We start from the raw sequence: 19,846 nt of genomic DNA on the forward strand, positions 1-19,846 counted from the left end.
AACTCAATGCCTCTACCAGTAAAAGCTAGCACACCGTATGCCTTCTTAACAACCCTATCAACCTGGGTGCCAACTTTCAGGGATCTATGCACATGGACACCCAGATCCCTCTGTTCATCCACACTACCAAGTATCTTTCCATTAGCCCACTATCTCTTCAGACTCCACGCACAACTTCCCACTACTGTCCTTGACTGGCCCTAATCTTACCCTAGTCATTCTTTTACTCCTGACAGACCTATAGAAAGCTTGAGGGTTTTCCTTGATCCTACCTGCCAAAGACTTCTCATGTCCCCTCCTGGCTCTTAACTCTTTCTTTAGGTCCTTCCTGGCTAACTGGAGTGTTGGGTTTGCAATGGGGAGGTTGGGATGAGTGTTGGGTTTGTAATGGGGCTCTGAGGATGAGTGTTGCATTTGTAATGGGGCATCAGGTGAGTGTTGGGTTTGCAATGGGGAGGTTGGGGTGAGTGTTGAATTTGCAATGGTGCTCTGTGGAGTGTTGGATTTGCAATGGGGCTCTGGGGGGAGTGTTTGGTTTGCAATGGGGCATTGGGCGAGTGTTGGATTTTATCTCTTTAGACAATCTCTACCTTTGTCTTAGACAATAAATAGTGCATAGTACAAAGTTTCGCAAATGCTATCGTCCAGATTGCATCATAACTGGGGTTTACTTTTTTAAATCCAGCAGAACAGAGATGTTTATTGCATTTTACAGGGCAAAGTATGAGCAGGGAGCAGGGAGATGATGGCCTAGTGGTATTATCGCTTGAGTATTAATCCAGAAACTCAGCTAATGTTCTGGGGACTCGGGTTCAAATCCTGCCATAGCAGATAGTGGAATTTAAATTCAATAAAAGATATCTGGAATTAAGAACCTACTGATGGCCATGAAACCATTGTCGGAAAAACCCATCTGGTTCACTAATGCCCTTAAAGGAAGGAAATCTGCTGTCCTTACCTGGTCTGGCCTACATGTGACTCCAGATCCACAGTAAAGTGGTTGACTCTCAATTGCCCTCGATGGGCAATAAATGCTGGCCAGCCAGCGATGCTCATGTCCCACGAATTAATAAAAAAAACCCATAAGTTGAAAACAATATGATTTCTTTACAGCATGATTTGTCGATTTTAGTTTCTCTGAATATGTAAATCACAATCGACAAATAGAAATTCCACCACACTCTAGAAAGTGGGTTTTAATGGCCTTGCTCATCCATAAAACTGTAAAATCACACCCGAGGTCCACCTCTCGCCTGCTCCGATTCCTGTGGCGGGCAGAGCAGTAAAACTTCTGCCCAACTCTCACTTCAACATTGCTGGCCCAAGTTAATTTGCTGTGTGGATTTTCCCTAATTGCCCACCTTGCCAACAACCAAACAGGTTAGGCCTTTTAGGTAAGATGCAAATGAGATCAAGCACTGGAGGGAGTGCAATGCCTGATCCTACCAGCTTGGATCATGTAGATCGAGCCCAAGACAGGAAAAGGGCAGCCTGTCTTGTCAGCTTGGATCTGTGATGTCTCACTGGTCGAGACTTTGATTGAATAAATTTTATTTTTTTTAGTTATATCCAAAGGAGAACAAAGTTATTAGGGATCAGTGAAAAAAGTCTCATATCTTTCGCTTAACAGACAGGGTATCAGATTTGTTTATGCTTCACGAGTGTTCATGGGATAATTCACCAATTCATTACTTTTTAAGCTACACAATACAATCGTATCAGAGTTTAATCAGTAAACTTTGGGAAGAATTTATGAAGAGCCAAACTCATTAACAGTGCCAAGGTTTAAAGTGTTGACTGAATAAATCATGCATTATAGTTTTCTATCCCTCTCCAGATAACCTCTGAATGTTTTATAACAACTTCCTGTGCCTCACACTGAACTTCAGTGGGAGAGGAACTGAAGGTAAAGGTGAATTTGGGAAGCAGCAGTGGGTTGTGAGTGCAGGTAGGTGTGAGGAGTTTAGGAGACTGGACATAGGGGAGGCAATAGTGTAGTGGTATTGTCACTTTACTAGTATTCCAGAGACCCAGGGTGATGCTCTGTGGACCTGGATTCAAATCCCACCATGGCAGATGGTGAAATTTGAACTCAGTAAAAATCAGGAATTAAAAAGCCTACTGATGACCATGAAACCATTGTCGATTGTCATAAAAATTCATCTGGCTCACTAATGTCCATTAAGGAAGGAAATCTGCCACCCTTACCTGGTCTGATCTACATGTGACTCCAGACCCACAGCAATGAGGTTGACTCTTAAATGCCCTCCAAAATATCCTAACAAGCTACTCAGTTCAAGGGTAATTAGGTACAGACAATAACCGGTGGCCCAGCCAGCAATGTCCGCATCCCATGAATCAATTAAAAACGTTACTCCTGGGAAATCTCACTCGAAACCATCTTGCAGCCTGAAAAATAACCAGGTCACCACTACTCTCCATTTCCTAACACTCAGCCAACTTTGTATCCATCTTGTTACTGGCTCTTCAATTCCATGGGCTTCAACATTGCTGACAAACCTTTAAAGAATGACATTAACTACAATGCCCTGTTACCTCACCAAAAAAAAACACTTGGCTAAACACTAACTGGAATTCTCAGACCTCACCTGCAGCTGGGATTCAATGTTCCCATTGCAGCAAATGGAGATTTGGACGAGTCCCATATTCTCCCTTCTCGCTGGCAGTGGGGGCGGGGAGGGAGGGGGGGGGGGGGCAGTGGGTGTGTCAATTCGTGCTGGCTTTCCTCAATTAATCCACACCTGACCAAATAAATTGTCCCAGATTATTGGTTTAAAATACTTTTTTCCACCACAGAGCTTAAACTGACTGGCCTGTAGTTGCTGGGCTTATTGGAGTCACAGGGCAATAGAGCATGGAAACATCCTTCAGCTCAACCTGCCTATGCCAACCATCGTGCCTTCCCAGCTAGCCCCAATTGCCCACATTCCTCTAAACCTTTCCCACCCATGTACTTGCCCAAATGCTTTTTGCTATTGTACCTGTCTCAACCACTTTCCCTGGCAGCTCGTTCCATACACACACCACCCTCCGCGTGAAGTTTCACCACAGGTCCTTTTTAAAATCCTCCTCCACCTCCCCCCCTCCTCTCCTCCTTAAACCTACACCCTCTAGTTTTCAATTCCCCTTCCCTGGGACTGTGTACGTTCATTCTATCTATGTCCCTCATGATTTTATACACCATATTGTTGCATCCTTTTTTAAACATAGGTGTAAACTTTTGCCATTCTCCAGTCTTTTGGCATTATCGCTGCATCCTTCATCCCTCAGTATCATTCCTTAGATGCATCCTGATCCAGTCCTAGTGACATATCAGCTTTAAGTACAGCTGGCCTTTCTAATACCACCCATGTCAACTTTTAGCCCATCCAGGACTAAAAATCTCAAGCATCTTAACTGCATCCTCTTTCACTACAACTGTTATTAGTTTAGTACCTCATCTCTGCCTTCATGTGTAAATCTCCCCCTTGGGGCCTTAATCAGCCCTATTCTTTTTATTACTGTTTAGAGGCTGGGGCACTGGGCAGGTTTTCTGTCAGCAAATAATCAAACATTTGGAAATATCTTGTGAAATTATTTCAAACATAATTTTGTGACAGTATTATAATTGAGCATTTGTTTTTTTTTTGAGGTAACAACTTATGATTAAGTTGCTCAATTATTTGCGGGGAGATAGTGGTGGAATGGTTATATCACTTGACTAGTTATCCAGAAACCCAAGGCAATACTCTGGGGACATGGGTTTAAATCCCACCATGGCAGCTGATTGAATTCAATTAATAATTCTGGAACTAGTCTTAATGTTATTAAAATCCATCTGGTTCACTAATGCTCTTCAAAGGAAAGAAATCCTCCATCCTTCCCTGGTCTGGCCTACATGTGACTTCAGAACATAGTAATGTATTAAATGCCCTCTGCAATGGCCTAACAGATCATTCAGTTCAAGGGCAATTAAGGATGCTGGCCTTGAGTGACATTCCACAAAAAAAAAAATCACAACATAACTTAGTCTCTTCTCCAAAAAAAAGGAGAGAGAGAGAGAGATTGAGGAAGGATTTAGTAACGAGAGAACAAGGGCAAGAATGCAAAAACAATGAAAAGTGTGAACCTCTTCTTGTAGATTGGTTCTCTGATATCCTGTTAAGAACCTATCACACTTACAAAAAGTAGGCTGGATACAGAAAAACAATGACATTGATCAAGGGAAACAAGATGTCTCCATATCCAAGCACAATGCACAGGGCAGCCAGAGTGATCATAGCTTGGAAGAATCTGGAGACATACGGTGACATTGTTCCTCATGTAGTGCCCCCTCAGCTCCATTGGGTTCCACCACATGATCAGTGGCTGGGTATGCGTTACTAGGTTACAGCATGAATCTGGTGACATCACAGAAGAATTTATGTAGTCAGAACTGAGATTTTGTTGCAGCCTTTATGTAGAGGCATTGGTCTGAAGATTGTGGCAGCAGAAACAGAAAACAAGAGGGTGGTGTCTATGCTAGACAAAGGTATGAGTTAAAGTGTATGAAGAAAACAGATTTTGTATTTTTCTCCCCCACACTATCGGCTTAAAAACTTATTACAATCACAAACTCAATTAGCATTTTACCAATGGGTCTTTATCTATGTTTACAGAAGAATATACTTTATAGATTAGTGGTATTATACCAACCAACTTGACCTCCTTATAAACATTTCCCAAGGTTAAAAGTTGAAGTTCATTTATTAGTGTCACAAATAGGCTTATATTAACACTGCAATAAAGTTAGTAAAAATCCCCTAGTTGCCACACTCCGGCGTCTGTTTGGGTACACCGAGGGAGAATTTAGCATGGCCAATGTACCTAACCAGCATGTCTTTCAGACTGTGGGAGGAAACCGGAGCACCCAGAGGAAACCCATGCAGACACGGGGAGAACATGCAGACTCCGCTTGAACAGTGACCCAAGCTGGGAATCAAACCCAGGTCCCTGGCACTGAGGCAGCAGTGCTAACCACTGACACCCTCCGGGATAAATCTTTCCCTCAAAATGTTCTAGGTTTTTAAAAAACACCACAAAAGCTAATTCAATATTTTTATTGAGCTTATTTTAAGTAACAAGTAGTGCATCTAACAGAGTCATTGTTCCACAACACATGGTGTAGTCACAATATACACAAGTTATTAAAACCAACTGACCCTGCAAATCAATGAAGCATGGTCCCTATAAGTGCAACAAATTGAGCATTGCCTTCAGTCTCCAGAGTCAGCAGTTTCACTTAGCTCCTTGGAGATCTGTAATAATTAGTGTGCGGTCAAAAACTCCCTTCAATGAATTGCACTTTAAACACTTAATATTTGCACTTTTCTGCTAACTGTGATTTAATTTATTTCTAAATGCAATATTTATTTTTAAAAAAGGAAATACTCACTAAATTCTAAAATTGTGACAATTCCACCTTACTGTGTTTATCAAAGGTGCTGCCCCATTTCCTCTGAAGAGTGTTATTTCTTTTAAGTGCAGCTATATAAATATCTGACCCAACTTTTTTAAACAAGCAATTTATCAAAACTAATGTAGAACTTGTAGAAACACAGGGCTGTACTTTGTGCTCATCTGGCATTATCCTAAACAAATACAGCAAGGAAAGAACGTGAAAGCTAGAGAGGAATTGCCTGAAGGTTACTAGAGTATCTCCAAATTAATGTCTTATATTGATTACTTGCAACTTAAGAAAATGCTCTGGAAACTTTCACTCAATCTTAGTTTTCAACAGTTCACACTTTTCCTTGCATCAAATGACAAGAACTTTTATTTGAAACATTTCTAAACCAAAATTACCCCCACCTCCCCAAATCACCAGACAGACCCAAGCCAGAATATTACAGCCGTTCACGCCAGCAGGATTTTACCATCCGGCTGTAGTGAACGGAGATTTGGCTGGGTGCCAAATTCTCCAACCTTGCTGCAGCAGGACCATGGCGTGAATGGCCAATAAGTTTGCACCCCCAGAGTGGAATTGTTATTCAGACTCTTCCAAGATCCCATTAAATGACTGTATTACACAGAGTTAATGGTTCTTTCAGCCAAGGCAGTGTAAGGCAATTGAATTCTCAAAGTTGGTCCCAACAGGGCTTTTCTTTCTCCCCTGCAGTGTCAAAAAACCTCACTTAAGTGGAGTGATGCAAGTATTAATAACAGAGACAATGTTTGTTGAGAGCCTTAAACCAAAGATAGAAAGTTGGCTTAGTACAATTCCAGTTCTCAATGCAGGGGTGGTGAAGAGAGACAAGAAAATCAAATGCATCACCAGGCTGTGTATACACTGTGCGCACACAAACACTCTTCAAGGCAAGCGTAAGCAAGGTAAGATCAAGTCACTTCTCCAGGAGACATAACTGGAGCACCATGTACAAAAACTACGACTAACCAGTGTATAAAATTTGGTAAACGAGATAGAAGACCTGAATGTGCTGAAAAATCCCCTACAAAAAATTACTTGAATTTTCCAGTCTAACTGTACAAATTCTAAAATGAGTAATTGTTCACATTGGAATCAGTGCCAAACAGATTCTGACAGGGTCTTTAATTTATTACCTCGAGCCAATAAGTGACAAATTTGCTGCAAAACCTTATCCAGAAATGTTCCAGAATTAATGAAGTCATCCTGCATGCCAGTCAAGTATAGATTTCAAATATTTTGATATTCAAAAACTGGTTTCAATTATCCAACTGACTGTATGCTCTCACTGGCCTGAACTGTAAGAGGGTTCATTTTGGGATGCAAAATAATTAGCCATAACCCACAAGAGGACTACAGGCAACTCTCTCCAGTTGAGAAAGACAATTGGTTATATAGCTCCAGGGCTGGCATTTCCACAAGCATCGTAAGGAGGTAGACCTCCATAAACTATCACGGTCAGTATGGGGATTGAACCTGCACCATTGCTGTCATTTAGGACCACATTCTAGCCATTAGCTAACTGAGCTAAACAGCCATGACTAAACCACTTTAAATAAATCCAATCTTGAAGCGAATGAGCTGGAAATGAATTGATACCAAACCATTGACATCCAGCTTGCCCCCTGACATCCCCCTTCCAAATCCAAACTTGCATCTACATTATATGCCACCAGTTTGGTGCAGGATACAACTCGTATGATCCACAAGAGTGGTGCGTAGATCGGAATTGCTAAACCAAGGATATTCTGAAAAAAAAAGTTGTGTTTCTAACCAATTTCTGTTTAGATGAGCTCAAGAGATGGCAGTGTTGGGTGGTGGCAGAGGATAACAATTTATTGTATGCCCAACTTCAAAGAAAGGATGCTAAACCTGTCACGTTTCCACTTTGCATCTCATTTACTTCACTATTATGTCCTCCCCACCAAAGTCTGAGGATTATAATGGAACCATGCTCAATTTCCATGGGAAATGCCAGCCCAATTTAAGTTGCTTCAAAAAGGGATTTTCAGACAGTTCAGGCATTTTATAGAATAAGGTTTTGCCGCATGCCACTTACGTAACTCAGACTGAAATTGAAACAGAAAGCAAACAGGGACAGAGGATCAACACCTGAAAAAGGGGAGATAAAAGTGCTTTTCGGATTCCAAAGAAAGGTACAACCTGGGAAATTAACTTCAGTCTCTTGCTTTCAGATGCCGATTAGCTTTGCGTGATTTTTTTTTCCAGTGAATTGTTGCTTCTCTGTCAGAATCTCAGCATTTCCGTACTTTCAACGTGCGACTAGCTTGACCTTGCCAGTGGTCTGGTTCACTTGGTATAATCCTCAGTTATTCTTGTCTTTGTTGGAATTCAATTTCATTGCTGAAATACAGGAGGGAGGTTAGTAAACTATATTGAAAACATGGGACGGCAAGAATATTTTTTGTGGGGGGGGGGGGGGGGGGGGGGAAAGAGAAAGCGGAGGCATTACAGAAATGTTTGTGCTCGAACGGAAACAAAATAGTTTTCTGATTATGAGGCCGAGCTATTCCTGCCCTTCACTCATAATCTTGATGTCATTAAAGTATTAAAGTTGGCTAAATTTAAACACAGATTAAGTTTTGCTTCAACCGAATGGAGGCTATCAAAAACAGCGTAGAACAGTATGAGACAAGGAACTATGCTATTAAGAGAACCAAAAGCTACCACACGAGGTCTAGTAGCTCATTGTTGGGTGTGGATAATTTTTACAATAGTTTTGGCAGACCCTCCAGGAGGAAAAAGGACCTGAAGATTCCTTTTGGTAACATCTGGCAAGTTATCCCCCCTATTTTAGTAAAATATGGTCAAACTTTAAAAAACTGGCATTAATCAGTATAAACAATCGAAGAATAAGGGAATGGGAATGCACCAATACAAATCAGGAACTAAGTGCCCAATGATGACCACGAAGCCATTGTTGATTGTAGTAAAAACCCATTTGGTTCACTAATGTCCTTTAGGGAATTAAATCTGCCATTGTTACCTGGTCTGGCCTACATGTGACTCCAGATCCACACTAATGTGGTTGACTGTTACCTGCCCTCTGAAATGGCTGTGCAAGCCACTTAGTTCAAGGGCAATTAGGGATAGGCAATAAATGTTGGCCCAGCCATCGGTGCCCACATCCCATGAATGAATAAAAAACTAGCACATTTCTGAGAGAGAGAGTCTTACCATAGAATGTTTAAAAAGCATTTAAGTGTTTAAAAATGTAATCATTTATACATATGCTTTAAAAAGTACCAAAGAAACAGAAAATACCGAGCTTGAAATTAAGATCCGACTTTTATTTGACTATAAAACCATTGTTGACTGTCAGAAAAACCCATCTGGTTCACTAATGTCCATTAGGGAAGAAAATCTGCTGTCCTTACCTGGTCTGGCCTACATGTGACTCCAGAGCCACAGCAATGTGGTTGACTCTCAACTATCCTTGGGGCAATTAGGAATGGGCAATAAATGCTGGCCAGCCAGCAATGCCCACATCCCACGAATGAAAAAAAAATTCAAAACCCGTGGCTGAAAATCTTGTTGCAATGTTGAGAGAGACCTCTCTGAACAAGTTCAATTAGAGGATACTCATATTGCAGAGTTACTAGGGTGGCTAGTTTAAGGCAGAGATTCATTTGACGGAAGATGATTTGATGGACAGATGAGAGAAAAATCATGTGCATTGTAGTTACACATCAAAATTTCACAATCTTTTTGGCCATTTGATCTGTTTGCACCCAGTGTACTGGATGCTACTGTAGAGAAAACTCCAGGCAGTGAAGTTTAAATCATTCATGAAAATGTTTAAATATTTAGTACATTTGCGAAACGCAATACAATGTTAGGCCAATGACCCAAGTTGCCAACACTTACCACAAAATGTGCATACTAATTCAGAAGTACAGTTTGTATTGGTTTAATAGCATACATTAGGCTAAAGATATGAATTTATTTATTCTAGCAAGTGAAATACAGGAAAATTATTCGAATACTATATATCTGAGAAGTAGTAGGGGGTAAACAGAGGGGTTGATGTGCAGCTAAGGACGATATGAAAGGGAATATGATTCTTTTTTTAAGTATAAAAAAAGCTCAAAAGGTTACTAAACAGCTGTACTACACACCAAGTCCAACTTACCCACTGACCAATCATCTTGTGTACCTTCCTGTCAATCTACTGATAGCTCACTCTAACATTATAAGCAGCAGGAAAAAAAAAAAGACAGATTACAGGACAGAACGCATGTGCATCCCACCCTCGTTAACAGCCTCACAGCAAAACAGAAAACGCTGGAAAAACTCAGTACATCTGGCAGTGTCTATAGTGAGACAAACAGTTAACGTTTCAAGTCTAATGTATGCAAGAACCATATTGGAAATGTTAACTGTTTCTCCCTCTGCAGATGCTGAATTTTCCCAGTACTTCCTGTTTTCATTTCAGATTTCCAGCATCAGCCATGTCTACAGCATCATCTTCTTCTCAAGGCTAACTGATCAATTACTATTTCATTGTAGCTGATTTAAGCAGCATTTCATAGAAACCCTACAGTGCAGAAGGAGGCCATTCGGCCCATCGAGTCTGCACCGACCACAATCCCACCCAGGCCCTACCCCCACATATTTTACCCACTAATCCCTCTAAGCTACACATCCCAGGACTCTAAGGGGCAATTTTTTAACCTGGCCAATCAACCTAACCCGCACATCTTTGGACAAGCACTTTAATTGCCTAGGCATCGTAGGCTATGGTTCAAGGTCGTCAAGGCATAACAGGCAATGGTCCCAAGTGCCAGTTAATGGAATTAGTATAGATTGGTATTTGGTGGTTGACATAGACATGCTGGGCTGAAGAACCTGTTTCTGTGTTGCTTGAATCTAAGACTATTAGGCATGTATTGCTCAGTCACAAGATACAAGGAAAACAAGGATATTGCAAGATTGGTTGAGACTATGACACAAACGCAGACTTATCATTGAAAGAGATTCGCCTCAAATGGAGATCAACTTGATTAGCGCAGTATTGGGGAAACAAAGCTTAAATGTGGTCTTTGAGGGCAAAGGCAATTCAACTTCAAAATCTCTGCTAGTCTTAGAAGGCTGCATAGCAGAGCTTCAATTATCTGCAAAGCTTTCTTCAGGAGTTGGAGCTGTCATATAAAAAAACAAAACAAACTTAGGAGTGTTTCAATGAAACACGAAAATACCCACAAGATTAAGAATTTTCATATGGGGGCAAAATGAAATAATTGGTTTCAAGGAAGCTCATCGCATCTGTGGCAAAATAAGTGGTTAGCTGGTCAGGCCTGAAACTTTAATTAAACTGTTTTTGAACAATGGACACTTATAGGTGGATTTAAGTTCATGCTAATCAGATGAAAAAATGGCTCAGAATTAAGTGGGCCACCCAATGGTCAATAGTTTAACACCTTCTCTAAGAAGTGATCTTAATTAACTGATTAAGAAATCATTTGATTAAATAGTCCTATTTAAACATCCAGTCACATGCTTGTAATCCCAAAGTCCTGTTTTGCACTGCCTCATGCAAACACCAGCGTTAGCCTCCATATAATGTCCGGAGACTGAATCCACTGAAAATTGCAGATATTTCATAACAATTCTTCCCACATACTGTGCAAGCAAAATTTTCTGCTTTTAGTATCTCACTTGCAAATAAATCTATGTGGGTGAAATTGGTCTTGAGCAGCAGTGCGAAGTATGCAACAATGTGAATCAGCATCCCTTTTTATACCCACCCAATGTTATTCACCACTGACTTTGAGAAAATTGGAATGAATGCAGAACAGACTGCTAACTGAGATTTTCCAGCATTTTCTGTTCTCATTACCAATTCATTGAACCATTTTCTCAAAGGTGACAGTTTTAGCCTTAATGTAATAGTGACATTGATATTTGCTGCCTTTTAATATAAACTGGAAAATTGCACGTGCTGTACAGTGCAAAAGTGCCATTGCTAAAGGGTGATAGAAAGGTTGTACACTTTCCTACATGTGGTGCATATACAATGCTGGTGTTGACTTGGTTTCTGTGGAAACTTTGGTATAAACTGCCTTTCTTATACAAGCTTAAAGAGATAACTACAGGAACAAACTGGCTGGAAGGCTTAAAATGTTTCCAGGCACCGAATCATTATTTGAAAAAAAAAGTGCCGTCAGCGCACAAGTGAAAGAGATTGTCCTACATGTGTTGTTCTTTGCACAGGAAAATTCCATCCCTCCCTCCATACTGCTTTTACACTCTGCAAAATACCCTTCACCGAAATGTGGCGCTGGGAACTTTTATCCTGTTCATCCCCTGCACGGATCTTAAATTGTACTATTCAGATGATTGATGTGCTTGAAGTTAATGGTAAGAGGTTTGTAATGTTCTTTCAAGAATTTAATAAAGTATATTCTTGCAAAACATGGTGTGCTCATGAGGAGGCTAGCCTATTGCAGAAGTCCCTCGGGTTGTATCGGGTGACTCACATTGAAGGTACATGGTGAATACTCCATGTATCCTGTTTGTATGCACCTTGGAGTGCAACTTAGAATCATAGAATCCCTACAGTACAGGAGGCCATTCGACCCATTGAGCCTGCACTACCAACAATCCCACCCAGGCCCTATCCCCATAACCCCACCTATCCCCTGACAGAGGGCAATTTAACATGACCAACCAACCTAACCTGCACATCTTTGGCATGTTGGAGGAAACTGGAGCACCCAGAGGAAATCCACGTGGACATGGAGAGAACGTGCAAACTCCACACAGACAGTTACCCAAGGCTGGAATTGAACCTGGGTCCCTGGTACTGTGAGGCAGCTGTGCTAACCCCTGTGCTGCCGCTTGATCAATGCAAACAACCCAAATACCATTGCACCATTTGTAATGGTCATTTTGAAATGTGTCACGTTTCTTTCACTATATTGAAGCTCCTTAGAGTGCAACATGATCTATGTAGAAAACTGAAATAATATTGCATTGTGCGTGCAATGGCCATTTTAAAATGTTTGTACTGATGTTTCAAATATTTATCAATTTTGACAAGGACACAGATAGTGCACTAATTTAGTCCTAGGAACTCCAAGTATATAGTTGTCAACTATTCAATGAGACAACAAAGATATATTACTTCCAGAAAGTCAGTATAATGCAATAAAATGATGATATCTAACACTATCTGGCATGAGGACATCTGACAGGTGGCATTGTAACAATCACAAATGTAAGCCACAAGAGAAAGGGAAAACTACTAACATTACTAATGGGACACTATGTCCTCAGCTAGAGGGAATCTTGGTTTATCATGACACTGGGAAACCACTGGATATAGGGAAGCAGAGTAAGTGGCTAGTCACAATCATGTAAATAACATTAGGGTATCCAATTGAGATGCATCTTTGTCTGCTGTAGTAAATATCAATTTAGCCAAAACGTTTTATACTTGTATTTGATGCAAGAGTCCTTGGAATCAAATAAATTTCTACATTGACCATCTTAAATATGGCTATGCGTAGGTGGGGGAACCTAGTGAGAATACACCAGCCTTTTTTTCAATACCACAAATATAAAAGATGCAAAAATCAGAAAGAATCCAATCTTGACTCATGCAGTCCAAATTAAAAAAAGAGGTCATGATAAACCAACTGTATTATTTTCTGATCTAACAGAAGCTGGGTCTGTTTTGTTACATACAGACACATTAGGTAATGGTTTAGGTCCTGCGTCTGTTGATACGAACTTCTTGCTGCTACATAGAGTCTGCAAGACTAAAGCAAGAAATAATTTTTTTTTTAAAAATGCAAATTATAAAAAGGCCTCTTAAACTAGATTTCATATCATCACGTTTGACATAGCAAACATACATTCATTTAAGGTAGCAGTGTAAGCTTATCAATTGCAACAGATTTCTGAAATGGATACATCGTGAACATTTAGTCAAAGATGGCTCCCTTTCAATGGCCAGCTCCTTAAACTACAGCTTAACAACCGTTAGTTGATCCTAAAATGCCATTCTTTTGAAAGTGTGGTGAGGGCACCAGCCAACCTCTATGCAAGGCCACGTGATGGCCGGTACCACAAATGTAACTATATTTCGTGAAACGCACTGAAATCCTCCATCCTATGGAACGTCTTGCATCAGTCAATCTTGTTGCTCAAAACCGAAGCAACTATGTGGTTTGGACATACAAAAAATTCTCTATTTACAAAATAAGCCACTGTACAAATTTGACCAAGTATTATGGTAGGACCACGTCCTCATGGTGCTGTGGTGTCACAAATGGTTTATAAAGTAAACTCCATCTCCAGAGAACCAGCACACAGCTGCTCAGACTCGAGTGGTTTGACTGATCAGATTCTACAGCTGGCCAGGAGAATTCCTGCTTTTAAGTACAAGCCACTGATTTAAATAATTAAAGTTAACATGTATATTATTTCAACAGGCTGCAACATGAAAATATTTAAACCATTTCAGTGCCAAGTTTACTACTGTTAAAACAGCTGACACACTACAAATCAGCACAAACTGTTAACAATGCAGCCACACCTTGAACCATCTAATCTAGGCACCATGCTCTGAAATTCCTTTTCTAAACCCCCTCTACATCCCCCTTCTCCATTAGGACCCTGCCCTCTTGATCATCCTCAATATCTCACATCTCTGACGTGTCCTTTTTTTTGGTCTGGCTATGCTCTTATAATGCATCTTGAGACACTTTTCTACATTGAAAGGGTTCTATAAGAATGCATTATATTGTGAAATGGGGGAACACACAAGATCCATGATTCTGTCTGTGGGTCCAGTCTCCATCAGCTGTGTCACTGAAATGAAAAAATGCCAAACAGCAGTCGTCAGGGATCTTTGGAGCCTGTTTCAGAGTAGCTTTTGCATAGACTTAGAAACACAATGCCAATTGGGTGGGCAGTTTACCAAGCAGAGAATCTCAAATGATACAGCATTAATCTAAAAATCATTAGTATATTAAATACCAACCTATTCTCCAAGCGGTATACACCTGTTATTTACCTAGTTTGCTCTTTCATGTGTTATTCTAGTCAGCAGTTGTACAATTATACTGAGTAGAGTTCTAAATCTCAAAAAATCACCTACTAGTTAGTTTATGAACTATTAGCATTTCGATTGGCAATATATTTTCTGGAGAAAGGGGAAAATATTTGGTGTCCTCGTCCTTCAATCTTCCAGCTATGTTAATACACATCTGCGGTTTTTGGAAAAGCCTGTTTTTGAATGACAGCAGCATTTAAAAAGGATGTGGTCCATGCCACAAACAATGCTGTGCAAGCATGCAAGATTGATGCAGAGTGTCATATCAGATTTTTTTCCCTCCCAATAAAAAGGATTAATCCTTTAAATCCTAAAAATAAGCAATCTTGTGCAATTCATGAAAGGCACAGGTTTTATGAAAAATAAGCTAGCAGCGAACTACCAGACCTTAACTGCCTTCCTCATCATACAGGACGTTTGGTGCGAAAACAGATGGCATATCTTAAAGACTATACATCTCTCCTGACGATTCAGTGGGGAAATGCTTTACCAAGTGTGACATGGCTTCTTGCAAATCAGATGTTCAATTGTTGGCTTGCATTGAATTAGCTAAACTTGGCCCAGACAATTCCATTCCAATTGGCATCGATGTCTTTCTTGATGCTTTTCAAGGAGATGGATTGGGAAGAGGAGTAAAGAGGGTACCTCTCCGTGACTTGAGCAAAACAGAATCAGGACTTGGTTCAACAAGAAATACTGCAGATAGTTGAACAATCTGCTGAAATGGAGCAATGTAAAAGTTTAATAATTAGTGTCACAAGTAGGCTTACATTAACACTGCAATGAAGTTACTGTGAAAATCCCCTGGTTGCCATACTCCAGCACCTGTTCATGTACATAGAGGGAGAATTTAGCATGGCCAATGCACTTAGCCAGCACGTCTTTCAGGACTGTGGGAAGAAACCAGAGCACCCGGAGGAAACCCACACAGACATGGGGAGAACATGCAAACTCCACACAGACAGTGACCAGAGCTGGGAATTGAACTCGGATCCCTGGTGCTGTGAGGCCATGATGTGGAGATGCCGGCATTGGGTTGGGGTAAGCACAGTAAGTCATCTCACAACACCAGGTTAAAGTCCAATAGGTTTATTTGGCAGCCCAAGCTTTCGGAGCACTGCCTCTGAGGCAGCAGTGCTAACCACTGAGCCACCATGTCGCTGAGCTCACACAAGCACTGGGGATTATTTAGATGCAAATACAGAAGCTGCTAGCACACATGCAGCTGTACCCAAATGAGTTAGTGCGGAGATGAGGATGTTTTACAGGTATGGTAGACTGGGACTAAGAGGGAAAGGATCAATAGTAGCACTAAATGACTTGCTCCAGAACATGTTACTTTAGAGTACTTGCAAAATTGAGGTTGGGGAGATTTAAAATACTTATTGAAAGATATTTATTGTTCTTAGAGCATCAGTTGACGCATGCAATACAGAAATCCTGAGCAAAATATAGTGCATTCATACCCCATTCAACATTAGAAAAATCAGCACTTGCACAGTTGTAGGGCAGGAGTTATCGGGTGTTTCTTTGGCAACAGTGTTCTTTGTGACAGCTTCAACATGTAGATCGAAACATGTTTCAGGGACCATCTCCAAATGAGTCTCAGAGTCAAGAGCAGAATTCAGTCTTACCACCACCATTTAAATGTGGATTTTATAAAAGCCAACATTTAATCGGGACAACAGTAATTTTGGTTCTGACTTTCCTAGCCTCCCCTCAAAAAAAAAAAGCCTTCTTTACATTCAACTGCCCAAGAAATATATTCAAGCATTGTCACAAGTAATATTCCAGGTCTCCATTCACCAGTAATGTTCAACTGACCTTCCCGCGTCAAACTTTCTGCGGCATCCAGAGCCTTTCCACTGAGTTTATTGACAACACTATCCACGGTGGCATGATGCTTCAGGAACATGGGGCGAACAATTCGATTGTAGATCATCTGAGAACCATTCCATGCAACTGGTGCCATGCACCAGAGCAAGAATATACACTGCAGGGTACAAAATTCCCAAAATGTTAGCCACTGCCCTAAAGCCACAAAAGCAGCCAAAATTCAAACATTCTTTACAGCATGCAGTCATTTGCAGAAAATGGGGCCATTTTGAATTAGTGCTAAAGGTGAAGCTTAAAGAATATGCGATCGGCATGGTGATCATGGCAACATATTCTAAAATTTGATAGCAAACACAAGAGGTCGTCCAAACCTCTACATACCTTTCCAGCGTAATAAAGAGGGAACCAATAAAGAAAGATGTCGGAGAAAAATTCAGCAATACTAAATATCCCGTATACTACCCAGTATGTCAGCCACTTTGTGTCATCATCTTTATTTGGACTTTCAATAGCTTTGATTCTGGAGGAGGAGAATAATAGAATATTTTAAAAACATAATTATGATACTGCCATCGAAAAGGTTCATACCAACATAATTCCAAACTATTTAAAAATCCACATGCAGTGCTGCGCTCTTTAAAAGGTCACGACAGAACAAATAAGGATGTCATGTCAACTACCCTAGTGCCTGCCAGCTGGAAATGGAGGTGATTAAATATAAATTTCATGATTTAATCACAGATTGAAAGTTTTGCCTTGCTACTTGGAGTACATACAATAAAAAAATGCATTTATAACTGCTGTGGAGTTTAAACTTAAAAATGGAGGCTTTGGAGAGGATACAGAAAAGATTTACCAGGATATATGGAGGTCATTAGCTAGGAGGAGAGGTTGGAGAAACTTGGTTTGTTCTCACTGGAACGACGGAGGTTGAGGGGCGACCTGATAGAAGTCTACAAGATTATGAGGGGCATGGACAGAGTGGATAGTCAGAAGCTGTTTCTCAGGATGGAAGAGTCAATTACTAGGGGGCATAGGTTTAAGGTGCGAGGGGCAAGGTTTAAAGGTGATGTATGGGGCAAGTTTTTGTTTTTACACAGAGGGTGGTAGGTGCCTGGAACTCGGTGCCGGGGGAGGTAGTGGAAACAGATACGATAGTGAGTTTTAAGGGGCGTCTTGAAAAATACATGAATAGGATGGGAATAGAGAGATATGGTCCCTGGAAGGATAGGGGCTTTTTGTTCAGTTGGGCAACATGGTCAGTGCAGGCTTGGTGGGCCGAAGGGCCTATTTCTGTGCTGTAATTTTCTTTGTTGACTGCAGAATGTCTAGGTGGCCTCAAAAAGGTACATGGAAATCAACTCAACTCTTACTTATATTCTCCCACATTCACCCACTGTAGGCTTATTAGAAATGGGTATTTCCCCAATGGCCATGTGCACTACTGCTAATATTGACAGGCTTGTTCTGTCCACAAAAGACATTGCTTGATGGTGGTAGTCTTTTTTTTCAAATTTTTATTCCATCCAAAAAAAAAGAAATTGAAGTCAATTCATGGCCCCACGCGAGGGACAAACAAGATCCAAGCTGACAGATAAGTCATTGCATCCCATCCTGGGCTTGGTCTGATGCTTCATCGCCACCGAAAGGCTGAGATGGCTTTGAACAATTGCATCAGGCAAGGCCTTGGTTTAACCTCATCTTTTACCCCACCCTATCCTGGGAGAACCATCACAGGCTTTAGCACACTCCAAGTGCAATGGGCTAGCCACACCACCTGCCTGATCATGGTTTCACCCCTGCCAGGTAAGTTGTGCCATTGAGATTTTTTATTTATCTCCAGACGAGTAATTTTTGGTGAAGCAGAACGCAATAATATTTTTCAATTAAACTGGGTAAAAATAAACACTCAAATTCCATCCAAACAAAACTTGACAGACTATCACAAAGCTTTTTTTTCCTAAATTCTAATATGATATATGCTCACAGCAAAACTGGCAAGTCCACTAATGTCAGGTTGAAAATGATTTGTGCTCCTTTCCCTTGTTTGCTAAATGGGCAGAATTTCCAGTTCTCATTTAAATGCATTGTTTCAAATGATTACCTTGATTTCCTCAACAAATCCCTGTTAAAACCACCTTTGGAGAGAAGGGACATCAGCTGTTCAAAGATAAACATATAATTCTGCGGCTATAAAATTGATGAGTAACGTGGAGCAATTATATAAAATTGCTAAATTTTCAGTTTTTTCCTTAATTGGTCATATTATTGGCCTTTCAATTGCAGCATCCCTGTACATGTACTTACACACCGAGCAAGGGAATATTTTGTTAGTTCCCCTTTATTGATTAATTGCGTCATGTGTCAAATCTGACCTCCTTGTTGCCACTTTAGAAACAGAATCAAGGCTGCTGTAGATAAACAGGAACAAATGTACAATACGAACAGTGTTCCAGTCACCAGGGCCACTGGAGAAGAGCACTGGGCCACTCATGCGGGATGCATACAAAATGCTAAGCACACAGATGTAAAGCAGCTTTTAAAACTTCAAATTTTAAAATGAATTCTCGTCGGGTAGAATGTGCAGAGACCAGAAATGGAGAATCTTAAGTTTATATCATGCTGCAAGACCATAAGACATAGGAGCAGAATTAGGCCACTCGGCCCATCAAGTCTGTTCCGCCATTCAAAGATGACTGATTTTTTTCTCATCCCCCATAACCCTTGATTCCCCTTAATAATCAATCAATCTCTATGGCAGTCAAGTTGAACATTTGCTCACTCAAACAAAATCCTTCTGTATTGTTAATTCCACCAGATAAAAGGTTACTCATCTAGTTAGATATATACAAGTTATAGCTACCAGCTCATTTAATAAATTATCCAACTCCTTGTAGTTTCAGCTGTGATGAGATTTTTTCTTTTAAGAACATGAGCTGATTAAGCATCATCCAACATTGGAGCAGTTTGAAGGACACTGGACCCAGGTAAATTCCAGATGTGGGGGGGTGGGGAAAAGAGAAATGAGGCAAAAGTAGGGAGGGGGTGATAGGGTGGGGGCTTGCCATATTTCACATTTAGCCCCCGCTCACCAAAAACATGCCCAGGCCTTAAAAATCCATCCCCTGGAATACATGTCTATACAGTTAAGATGCTGTGGTTTGACTTGCATCTAAAGACATGTTTAAGGTGGTGACGCATAAATATATGTGGACAGACAGCAATAAAAGATTTTTCTGCTCAGATTTAAAAGCTCAGTTTTGACATCTCTCATTTTAGTTCAGAGTGATTATGGTCTGGATCAGGCTTCCTTATCTGTATGGGCAGCCTTTGTAAAGTTACAAACTTCCTTTTGGAATAAAAAGCTGCATTGTGGACCACAGTCAACACTTCATTTGTAATGCAACAGACATTTGCTCATCCACTCACCCCTTGGGTGGTGAGCTTTCTAAATAAAGTAAAAC

The 19,846-nt window shown here is 40.6% G+C and overlaps 1 protein-coding gene across 1 annotated transcript in view; it reads right to left on the reverse strand.

The window, feature by feature from the left end:
* Positions 1-5,084: 5,084 nt before the first annotated feature.
* Positions 5,085-19,846, reverse strand: part of LOC144479500 (receptor expression-enhancing protein 6-like) — a 28,801-nt gene continuing 14,039 nt past the window's right edge. Inside the window, exons 3-5 of the mRNA XM_078198231.1 lie at positions 16,764-16,902; positions 16,371-16,539; positions 5,085-7,828 (exon numbers count right to left, since the gene is read on the reverse strand). Coding sequence (XP_078054357.1) covers positions 7,791-7,828; positions 16,371-16,539; positions 16,764-16,902 — 346 coding nt within the window. The 3' untranslated portion in view covers positions 5,085-7,790. The remainder of the gene's footprint in view (positions 7,829-16,370; positions 16,540-16,763; positions 16,903-19,846) is intronic.

This window comes from Mustelus asterias, chromosome 26 (assembly GCF_964213995.1).
Source record: "Mustelus asterias chromosome 26, sMusAst1.hap1.1, whole genome shotgun sequence".
NCBI lineage: Eukaryota > Metazoa > Chordata > Chondrichthyes > Carcharhiniformes > Triakidae > Mustelus > Mustelus asterias.